The sequence below is a fragment of the Gavialis gangeticus genome, unplaced genomic scaffold, assembly GCF_001723915.1.
Source record: "Gavialis gangeticus isolate Ggan-Ray unplaced genomic scaffold, GavGan_comp1, whole genome shotgun sequence".
In the NCBI taxonomy this organism is placed as follows: Eukaryota; Metazoa; Chordata; order Crocodylia; family Gavialidae; genus Gavialis; species Gavialis gangeticus.
Genome location: NW_017729003.1, coordinates 9,145,420 through 9,157,147, shown reverse-complemented (window position 1 = coordinate 9,157,147; position 11,728 = coordinate 9,145,420). Strand labels below are relative to the sequence as shown.

At 40.4% G+C, this 11,728-nt stretch overlaps 1 protein-coding gene across 5 annotated transcripts in view; it reads right to left on the bottom strand.

Moving 5' to 3' along the window:
- MICU1 (mitochondrial calcium uptake 1) overlaps positions 1 to 11,728 on the bottom strand; it is a 276,027-nt gene that overhangs the window by 102,739 nt on the left and 161,560 nt on the right. For all 5 annotated transcript variants that reach the window (XR_002095722.1, XM_019507793.1, XM_019507792.1 and 2 more), the window contains one exon: positions 4,328 to 4,410. Coding sequence is in view for 4 of the 5 variants with exons in the window: in XM_019507793.1 (XP_019363338.1) it covers positions 4,328 to 4,410 (83 nt within the window). In the remaining variant the exon portion in view is untranslated. The remainder of the gene's footprint in view (positions 1 to 4,327; positions 4,411 to 11,728) is intronic.

Below are 11,728 nucleotides of genomic sequence, written 5' to 3'. Positions count from 1 at the left end.
AAAAAAAAAAAAAAAAAAAAGCAAACATATCCGTTCCTACCAGAGTCCTAGGACTTTTTTTCTGTTTTCGTTTTGAGTGCAAAGAACATCAAATGAGCCATACTGATAGCTACAAAAAAAGTCAAAGCTAGGATTTTCCTTTTGATATTTATTAGAGTTAAATACTCTTCAACTTTTTATATATCTATATTTATCTAGATTTATATTTATATATGTAGATATATAGATAAAAATATAGATGTATAAAAAGTTGAAGAGTATTTTGCTTTCAGCTTGTTTTAGGTATGGAATTACCTAGTTTCTATTTTTCTTACATTCCAGTGAATTATTTTATCAACATTCAATAACCACTTATGTATAAAAAAAACAAAACCTGAAAATGCATGGATTAAGTAAACATGCTGTGAAGGCACTTTTTGAAATGATTATATATGGACAAGGGACTGAAGTGTTATATTTAGGAAGTGTAGTATCTCAGTAATGTATGTTCTGATAAGACATGGGGGAATGTCTGAAAACCAGATCAGTAGTTTTTAGGGAGACAACAGCAAATAGCGCAAAAATGTGCATGATAATTTTGAATTCTGCTTCATAGTCTGGTGGCAATGAAGAGCAGCAACAATCTTATAATGCCATATTACACACCAACACTTCAATCCCTATCACTTTAGAATTATGCCCACACTATTATGACAGCAAGTAAAGTTTAAAGAATAACCTGGACTGAAGAATATATGGTAAAAGATGTATAGTATGCTACAAGGCTCTTCTTGAAGAAAGCACATAGTACTGCTATTTAAACCCATGGATAAACATTTGGGACAAAAATGGAGTCTAAAGCCTGGGGAGTGGGGGGGCCAGGGAGGGGCACACAATGTAAATCTAAACAAAAAATCTGCCTGTCCTAAGACCAGTATAAAGCACAGCTAGAGTACGTCTTCTAAAGGTTTCTTAAAAGAAAAACGACAGTAAGAAAGTTAAATTGTTCAAAGATGTCCAATTGTTCCCATGGACATTTCTAGTTGAGCTTTTTACTTGATATTTCTGTGCTATATCACAAACACATACATTTCCCAACTTCACCATTTAAAAAACTGACGTAAGTCTCTGCACTCCCTTGCATAGAAATGGTGGTTCTATTTAGTTACAAGATACTGACCCAAGATGTACAGAATTATAGACTATGATAAAATTACAGATAATTCACAAAAAGTGAACGTCTCATTTAAAGCACCTTGGTAAAATAGTTTTTTTATTGTGCCTCTCTGTTACACGGCTGGTTTAGACACTGGTTGAGGGAAAAAAAAAATCACTCCAAGGTGTCTGAAATGTCACAATAGAGAATTTGGAAAGAAACTCTGAGAAGTAGCAAAGTAATCTTAGAAAACAAAATGGAAAGATCACCATCATCCTTGTTACTTTGCTTTATAAAACTTTAAGTTGGAAGTTCACAAATAATAAATATATGATACTGCTCGTATTGGTTTTGTTTGCTTTTTTCTTAATATACTTTGGCAGAAGTGGATCAAAGGACCTGTATATCCAATGGAGAAGATATATAACTTAGCCAAGATTACTCTGAAGTGTCAAAAAGAGCTTAAAATCTAGTATACGGTGGTGTAGGTTGTAGCCGAGTTGGTCTAATAAAAGATACCAAATTAACCCAAAGACCCTTGTCTGCCTAAAATCTAGTATTACTTTTCACTGGGTGCTCAGAAAGTTGCAGGTTGGAGGGGAGGGGATTTGGGTCTGAGGCAGTGCTAAGTGCTGCCGGTGAGCCCAGCTCTGCGCTGTTGCCAGCAGGGCCCATCCAGAGATGCCTGCCCCTTGTGGCAGTAAATTTAGTCGGGCTTCTGGCCTATGTGACTAGGAAAACAGACAAAGACAAGAAGAGCTGATATGGCTCATTTCAGTTACATGTTTTGAGATAAGGAATCCTGCATGTCTTATTACCCTGTGCACAGATGTCCAATTAAGTAAACTTGTTTTGGTTTCTCCAAGGTCGTATTTTTTCTCTTTCTCTGTCTTAAGTATAAATAAGCTTGTAAACTTATAGAGTAGGAGGATTCCTTTGAAACAGACAAGTAGGTGATTCCCCTTGCTGTATGAAATCCTCCCTGTGATCACAGCATAGCCCTAAATAAAGAAAAGCTGGCTCTGTCAATTCTGATTCAACCACAATGTGAAGTTTGATTTCTTCCACACCCTCTAGAGGGGGAAGGGGGCGAGGATGGTCCTTCAGGGGTGGCAGGGAGCTGAGGGGCTGAGCTGGGGCCCATGTTCTCAGGTGCAGGGCGGTTGGGAGATGCTGCTGGGGGCGAGGCATGGCCAGGCCTCCTGGTGCACTGCAGGAGCCCCAGCCCAGGGCAGGGGGTGCTAGAGGTATCCCCTCCTCTTTCCTCCAGCCTATGCTGGGGCTAGACTCACTTCACTGCCACCTGCATGAGCTGGAGCTGTTGTAGCCACAGCTGCCATGCTCAAGCCCAGGCAGGACGCAGACTGCCTGGAGACCTTCGCCCTCCTGCTGCCTGCGGCATGGCTCAGGCCAGAGTCACACTCGGCTTCATGCTGCTGCTGTGGAGTGTGGCACTGGTCCTCCCTGCCATGCTGCAGTCCCAGCCCATGGTGCAGGGCAGTATGTGGTGCCCCAGCAACTGCCAATGTTTCCGCATGGGATGCATCTCATGCCATCCCTACCATGTCCCCACAGACCACCATCCTGTGAGTCTGCGCCAGGTGGGGAAGGGCACTGGTAGGGCCAGGGGGCTGGCAGTTGGGAGTGAGGGTCACTGGAAGAGATGAGGGGCTGTGGGTTGGGAGTGAGGGGCATGGGGGAGGTATGGACTGTATGTTGGGAGTGAAGGGCAGTGGCAGGGCCAGGGGGTTGTGTATTGGGAGTAAAGGGCACCAGCGAGGATGGAGGAGCTGCCGGTCAGGAGTGAGGGGCACCGGCATGGCTGGGTGTGGGGGAGGTGGGGGACTGTGGGTCAGGAGTGAGGGGCGCTGGTAGGGTTGGGGGGCCTGTGGTTTGGGAGTGAGGGGCATGGGCAGGGATAGGGCAGTGCCATATTATCAGGGCTGCTCAGCACCACAAAGCGTCTGGGGGGACAACTGCAGCTGGACCCACATCCCGGTGAACAAAGAGGGCAGGGGGAGCTCTGATTTTCCATAATTAAAAAAACCTAAAACAAACAAACAAACCCCCAAACACCAAAATATATAGGCATTTAGAATTTATTTTATTATAATGATTGAGGCACTGGTAGGCTTCCAAATTGCTTTACAATTGTAAATATATCAATACAACATTGTGTTCAACTACACCTATATATATTTTCTCTCTCTCTCTCTCTCTCTCTCTCTCTCTCGAGGCATTTCATTTTAAATCGTGGAAAAAATACAGCGGTGTTTAAATCAGACAATTTGGGATTTTTAAACTGAGAAAACCAGGATCCCTGGTTATGACTCTGGAAATCCTTTATTACTCAGCAATTAAGGATGTGTTATGAGTTTCTAAACTCTTAAAATCTTTTCTCTACATAAGCCGTGGTTTAAAACAAACAAACAAACAAACAAACGAACAACAGTGAGGCAATTGGATTTTTTTTTCACGTTGGCAGCATGTTCTCTAGCATAAATCCACTGGAAGATGTCACACATGCTACCCTTAGGGGAATACATATTAATACCTGACCAATCCTGGATTTGTGTTCAGTTCTTTATAAAAGTTGATCTGTGTTAGTAATACACATGACAGGAGATGAAATGTTAGGATGGTTAAGGAAATTAATGCTGAAAAAATAAGTCCAAAGTAATAAAGAAAAGAATCAAAGGCATCTCTTTAAATGAGAAAGCCTTATTTTTCCAGGTATTAGATTAAGTTACTCTATTATGAAAGAAACAAGACTAATAAAAGTAACAGCACAAATGATGCAGTAATTGAGGTGTCAAAATGCAGACACCAGGGACACCAACATGACAACATTCTACTTCCGAAGCTGAAGTTCATCCGTGTTACTGTTCTGGAGACAATCAATGCAAGCGTCATAAAAAAAATTATGGAGGTTAATTTCTATTATGACTGTTCCACTGATGAGTTTTCAGAAAGGTAACATGGACAACTTGAACGAGAGTAGATTTTCTATAAAACTTGAGTTAAAAAAAGGTTTGTTATGGCTTCATAATGGCACACATAAGAAGCAGGTATGACCCACTGCCTATGTGCCAATACTTGCTAATACTGTGTTGTTCCACTTTCACGACACAACAAGTACTTTAATTTCTGTCAAGGTCATATATCTTTAAGTCAATCTCCCAGGAAACTGACCTGCTCGAACTCTTCCATGTCCACTTCACCGTCACCATTCAGATCAAACATTTTGAAGGCTATTTCAAAATTCCTCTGGGGAGCTACATAAGAAAAAGCACAGAGACCAAATTTAAAAATACTGATCAGCAAAAATATTCTCTTAAAAAAAGAAAATTACAAATTAGGTTACCAGTGAGGTCTGTCATTAGTTGGTAAAAATTTATTATGGTATCCAAAAGCATTTTTGTACCACTTATCTATCAGAAAATATAGTTAATGTTTTATTTTACGTAAGAAATGAATGAAATAAAGCATTGCTATGCTTTTCCAGTAGTTGGATGGCCAAAAACTCAGCCACCAATCTTTTTACAAAGAATCCAAAGGTACTATATTAAAAGGCATGTCTGAACTAGCAGGAAACATTTACTATGTTTTTTTCCAACTTGAATTAATATCCTACTTTCTCATGAGGACTGAAAAAAGCAGTAGTCCAGCAAAACAAAAGTCAGTCAGCATCTGATATTTCTAATACGGTGCCATTATTTCAGTGGTTTAATTTTGGACCTTTTCCGTACATCAAGAAGCAGCACCCCAGAATATAATTAGGTGTGTGTTGGTTAATAAACTCCAGTACTCTTTGGAGAGACAAATATATTTCGTGGCATGGAATCAGAAGCTAGACAATTTGAGTTGCATTCCACACACTGCCTTGGGCTCAGTCTTAACAAATCAATCTACTCTTAAAATGTTTTCTGACAATTTGATATGAATTAATTTTTCGTCTTGTATAATCTGGAACCACTTAGCTAGTACTTAAAACTAGACTACAGCACTATCCCTCCTACAACAGAAAGTGCCCCCAGCATAATCTTGATCCACTAGAGCCAAATATATACCAGCAACATGTAACGTCTTTAGGTATGCTGAGTACCAGCAACCTCCAGGGCACCAACTCGCATTTAGGTCATGATTTTAAAAGCCCAATTAAAACTCTTATTTCTAATACAACTCAGTTTGCTACTGCAGTTCTAATCCAACTGGAAAACACAGGCTGCCTAATGAAGTTATTTCCTCTTTTCTTAAGAGTCAGTCTGTTTGAATTTAGTATTTCCTATCAGTGATATTTTCTAAAAATTATTAGGATTACTGGGTTACTTTGCAAACACATGTGAAGTACAGGTTCTGCCTCAAAGAGTTTAGAATCCTAAAGAGTAAGTAGGAGCCCATCCAATGGCTCTGCTTCCACTGAGTTTTAGTATTAAAGTCAATGTATTAACAGACCTGGGCAGACAGATCTTCAAACAATTGAATATGACAAAGTAACATTAAGTGTAGGATAAGCTACCGTATACCATTACACTAGAGCTGCAAACAGACATTGCGCCTTTGTGCCACCATAAAAATTTTGATAGTGACATAAAACACTCAAACAGAAAGAAGTTTTAGTCCTTTATCACAAGATTGCAGCACAGCTGATAATGCTTCAAAGACAACGTCTGTCTCCAGTCTCATTATCCTCAGCCCTAATTTGGCCAGTTCACCCATTAGCTGTGGATACTTTAGCTTCTGCAGTTAATTAAAATTATTTAAACTGCATCACAAAGTCTGGGGTATAATATATCCAAACATCTTGTGAAGATATTAACATGTTTGAAACTCTGCACAATCCTGCAGTGAAACCTAGCTTCTTCTTCCAAGCAGAAAGAGAAAAAAGTGCTGAGGCCTTCCAGGGTACATGGAGGACATTGAATAGACAAAAATTTAATGTGTACTTTATCAGCTCTGGATTTTGTATGTTTATTTTCAGCTAATTATGCTATAACCTGAATTCAAGGTCAGAAGCCTCTCTCTTCCTAATATTATAAAAGCCTCAGTAATTTACTATGAAAAGATTCAGTACGGCAAATGTAGAAAATGTGTTAATGAGGTTGCTTTCTGAATAATTTTGTACCTTAAGCAGATGCACATCATCATTAAATTTGACTATAGGAATATCCTGTCCCCGGCCTGTTGATATACACAGCCTATCCAGAGCTACAACTACATTTTGATTATCTCCCTTCTTCCCATATGAGGTGACATTTATTTTTTGTTTTGAACTAAAAGTGTCAAAACATCAAGAGCACAAGAAGTTTGTCCAATAACCAGGACACTTAGCCACACCAGAATTTTCCTTTCAAATGAAATATGCAGCTGTTGAGAGCACATACAAGTTTTCTGTGCCATGTAAGCACCCTAGGATCTGTCCAAAAGAGTTACGGGACCACAACAGCACTTGCAGGAATGGGTTCTACAACCCTTGCAAATGACAAGGGTTCACTGGTACCATACAAGCTAGAACTAAGAGCTGGCTGTGAGGAGCTAGAGGCAGGCCAAATGATCCTGGATTGTGCAGTTAACGGCTCTTCAGGTTGGACTCCCATGACCTCCAGTGCTGTGTAATGTTGCTTGCCTTGGCCTCCATATTTCATGTGTGTCAGCCATGCTTAATATTTTTGGCCCCACAGGCCAGATGAGTTGCACAGGGCTGGTCCATGGGTCAGATTGGGCTCTCTGTGCCAGGATCAGTTGCCATGATACCCCTGCCCACCCTTGCACACCAGGATTGGGCTTCAGGGACCTGTACCAGTCCTGCAGGTCCAGAAATTGGGCAGCAAGGAAGCTGTCCCGTTGTTCCTCTGCTGCCGAGCTTCTGGACCCATGGGCCAAATGACAACAAAAAGGGACTGGTTCTGCCCTGTGGGCCGGGGTTTGAACACCCCTGAACTATATAAATCTCAACTGGCCCGCAGTGAAACTCACCATTTAGAGATTAAACTGTTTCACAAGCTCTGCAAAAAAAAAATCAGTCAGTCAACTTCTGAAGAAATTCTGTCATTTCTGCTTTCCATAGTTTTCAGTGATCCTTCCCCACCTTCCCTGAAGAGCACCAGCAGTCATCACCCTCACCCAAACACCTTCCTAAAGTTTAAATATTACACAGAAGTTTATACTTTTGAATTGGATGTAGCAAATGAAACCATATCAGCAATTTCTCTGCAATGGAGCATAGATTCACTGTTATGTTGAACAGATTGGTAGAGAAAAAAGGGGGTATGGAGAACTGAAATCAAGTTGTAAGTTGATATTTACAAAAGCAGTTTCACATCTTGTTTTTTCCCCTCAGCCCTGCTGCTAGTATACAGTAGGTAGGGACCTACCAAATTTGCTATTTTGCAGATTCCACAGGAAAAACAAACAAAAACCTTATTGAGCGCTGCGGCAGCTCAATGGGGCATGGAAGGGGAGGCGAGGGCAGAGGGGCTGCTCACTCAAAGGGTTGCCAGCAAGGTAGCTGTGCCCCTCCCTCTTGCTACTGATTGGCAGAAGGGTGGGGCCACAAGACAGGCAGCCCCCACAGCCAATTGACAGTAAGGGGCAGAGCCATGGGGGGGCCCCTCAGCTAGAGGTGTGAGGGACTCTGCCTGCAAAATGGCTGCCCAGGCCAGTGTTCTGTCTGTGAAATCAGGGGGGCAGCCCCCGTGAATTAAGTAGGCCCTTAACAATTGGCTATATTTTAAAGTTGGATATATTTGTTCTTCCTCTAGTTTAAAAAAAAAAAAAACAGTCAAATTTTAACAACACACCATACTACAGCCATTCATATAGACACGGGGAAAACAGAGAACAAGAAACTCAGCTTATCCTTTAGAAAGGACCTTTCTTCCCTTCCTCCTTTCCAAGCCTTTATACAAAAGTCTAATTTCAAGAAATGTTTATTAAGCCATGATGCAAGTTTACCACTTTCAAAGTTCAAATCAGAAATTCACACAAGGAATTATGCCTGATAAAGATCTGCATCCTCAGAAAGTCACTTTTCAAAGTGAAAAATATATGTAAATGTTAAATGGATAACAATCATATTTCTTTAAAGAATAATCTACAATGCCTATTTCTTACTTCAACATGCATGTCTAATGTCAATTATTTTTAAAAAACCTTAGATGCACACAAATGAAAATCAGTTGCAGAAGTTAGAAAAGAGGAAAAAACATACTAAGCCATCCAGCTTCCTGTTAGAACAAAATTGTACATGTTCTGGTCCTCAGGCAAGTGCAAGTTTTTGCTGCTGTTTTGTCTTGTGGTTTTTAAAAGAAGTCCTTATCATAGCTGGTAAGGAGTGCTAAGACTCCTTACCAGCTAAAAACTGCTGCCCCGAAGGTTTTTCCATCTACTGATTTCTCTGTGAAATTCTGTGAAATATGAACTTTCATTTCTACCCAGGAGAACTTTTACAATCTTTTTTTCTGATGCCTGATGAAGCGTGTGTGTGCCTGAAAGCTTGCAATTAAAGAATTTTTTTTGCAAAAATCTTGTTGGTCTAATAAAAGATGTCACCTCTGTATATGGGCCCTGATAGCTTTTTCCTCTAGACCAATATGGCTAGAACCTTGATACCTAAGTTTATTTAAGTCACTCTTCTACCTCTCAATTATGTTATTCTATACTGAAGTCCCTCTAAATTTGCCAGTATGCCTCAGATATTAAAGGTACCCAGTACCAAATGAAGCATTTTAATTGCAACTGTCCTCAAAATCACAATATGATTATCTCCTTCCTTTTTTGTGCCTTGATGTCTCTGACATAGAAGGCAGAGCAGAGATCCACCTTAAGACAAGTAAATCAGAGATGCATAAGCTTAATAATAGCATCTGATGAAGTGAGCTCAGGCTAACGGACTAACACGGCTAACTACTTCTCTCTGTGTACATGATCAAAAACTGCTTTGGGGTTTTTTTTTGTTGCACAGTTGTGTTTCAAACTCTCTTCATACCCATATTTAGCATTACTGTTATCCAGGATTTTTTTCATTCTATCATCTTCCCCTTGAAGATTAAGCTTGCATTTTACCAAGATCTATTTAATTTCCTTTTCTACCCTTGCAGCTAATTTCTCTCTCTATATAGCAATAGTATAGTCTTTGGTATTTACAAATGTTATTAATATGTTGTTTACTCATTTCTAGACTATTATTAAAAAAAGATAAGTGAAGGTGGGCTGCATAACAATACCTGTGCTAACTCAGTAGACATCTTCCTTCATAAATTGAGGCACTGCCTTTTACTGCTTTTCGCTTTAGCAATATTCAGTCCATGTAATGGTATTTCTATTTAAACCAGTTTGGATCAATTTCATGAATATAATTTCATGAGCTAATTTGTTTACTAACATCCACAGACTACATTTATCGTGTTCCTTTTTCCATTAATTGGGAAATTATTGCAAAGAGCAGCCACATTTTTTCGGTATGATTTGTACAAAAAACAATAAAGCTTAAATGTCTAAAGGAAAACACTCAAAGAGAAAAACGAAAAGCCACTTGTCATATTTATCTACAGGAGAGAGTACCAGGCAAACTGATCACATACCAGCAATACTACAGTATAGAAGAAACAACAAATACTCATTACAAAGGCCTAAGGGACATTTAGCCAATTAGATGAACTGATTAGGCATATTCTACCCGATTATGTCATGCTGAACTTTTTTGAATTATTCAATGGAACAGTTTCCTTAGCATAATTGTTCTTCACTAAAATTAACTAATACTGGAAGCACTACATTATGAAAAAGTCTAGTGCCAATATGAATTTTCCCTCATTATCATTTTTGAACTAATCTGACCTACTCTTCTCTTGTTTCATTGCAAATAATAGTTCCATACTTATGCCACCTCTCTTGGCTAATCACCACCTACTTGATTCCCCAGAAAAGATCTGCAAACCGAACAAAGGTTTGAAGAGCTATTCCCACCAAAATTAAATATTAATAATTATAAAGGTAGATACATTTTAATTAGAAAGCTAATAATGAAATACAGAAAAGACGTACATAACTAAACAGTACAAATAAGGCACATCAAGCAACAAATTAAACATTTTAAAACTGCATATTTATCTAAAGATATCATAGTTTTATTAAGATAACATTCATTGTTAATATAATGTGTCTGCTATAGACCACCAGACCAGGAAGATGAGGCTTTCTTCAAAACAGCTAGGAGAAATTTCCATAACATAGGCCCTGGTTCTCATGGGGGGTCTTCAGATCATCCTGACATCTTCTAGGAGGGCAATACAACAGTGCAGAGACAATCCAGGAAGTTTCTGGAGAGCGTCGGGGACATTTTCCTGGTGCAAGTGTTGGAGAGGCCAACTCTTCATGCTCTTGACCTGCTGCCCACAAACAGAGAAGAATTGGTGGGAAATGTAGTATAGTGGATGGCAACTTGGCCGGCAGCGACCATGAGATAACTGAGTTCAGGACCCTGAGGAAAGGAAGGAAGGAGAGCAGCCAAGTACGGAACCTGGACATCAGAAAAGCAAACCGACTCACTTAGGGAACTGATGGGCAGGACCCCCTGGGAGGCCAGTCTGCGGGGTTAAGGAGTCCAGGAGAGCTGGCTGTACTTTAGAGAAACCTTCTTTGAGGGCACAGGAACTAATCCCAATGCACAAGAAGACTAGCAAGTAGGGCAAAAGACCAGCTTGGCTTGGCAGGGAACTCTTCAATGAACTAAAATACAAAAAGGAAGCTTACAAGAAGTGGAAACTTGGCAAATGACTAGGGAGGAGTATAAAGAGGATGGAATCAGGCAAACAGCTAGGCAGCAGAACCAGGCACACAAGGATGGAATCAGGAAGGCCAACTGGAGTTTCAACTCCAGCCCAACTGGAGTTTCAGCTAGCAAGGGCCATGAAGGATAACAAGAAGGGTTTCTACAAGCACATCAGCAACAAGAAGACAATCAGGGTAAGTGTAGGTTGCTTACCTGGTGAGAGAATGTGTGGAAAAGACTGAAGTACTCAATGCCTTTTCTACCTCAGCCTTCACAGGCTAGGTCAGCACCCCAACAACTGCACCTGGCAGCACAGTTTGGGGAGCAGGTAAGCAGCCAACAGTAGCAAAAGAACAGGTTAGGGACTACTTAGAAAAGCTGACCATATACAAGTTCGGGGGGGGCCCTGCTGCAATGCACCCAAGAGTGCTGAGGGTGTTGGCTGATGTGATTACAGAGCTGCTGGCAATTATCTTTGAAAACTCATGGTTAAAAAAAAAAAAAAGGGCAAATATGGTGCCCATCTTTAAGAAAGGGAAGGACGAGGATCCAGGGGACTACTGACCAGTCAGCCTCAACTAAGCCCTTGGGAAAATCATGGTGAAGGTCCTCAAAATATCCATTTCTGAGCACTTGGAAGAAAAGGTGGTGAGATTAGCAACAGTCACCATGGACTCAACAAAGGCAAGTCATGCCTGACTGAGCTGACTGGCTTCTATGATGAGATGACTGACTGGGTGTATGCTAGGAGAGCAGTGGACATGATATACCTTGACTTTAGCAAGGCTTTTGATAGTCATAGTTACATAGTTTCTAGGGTT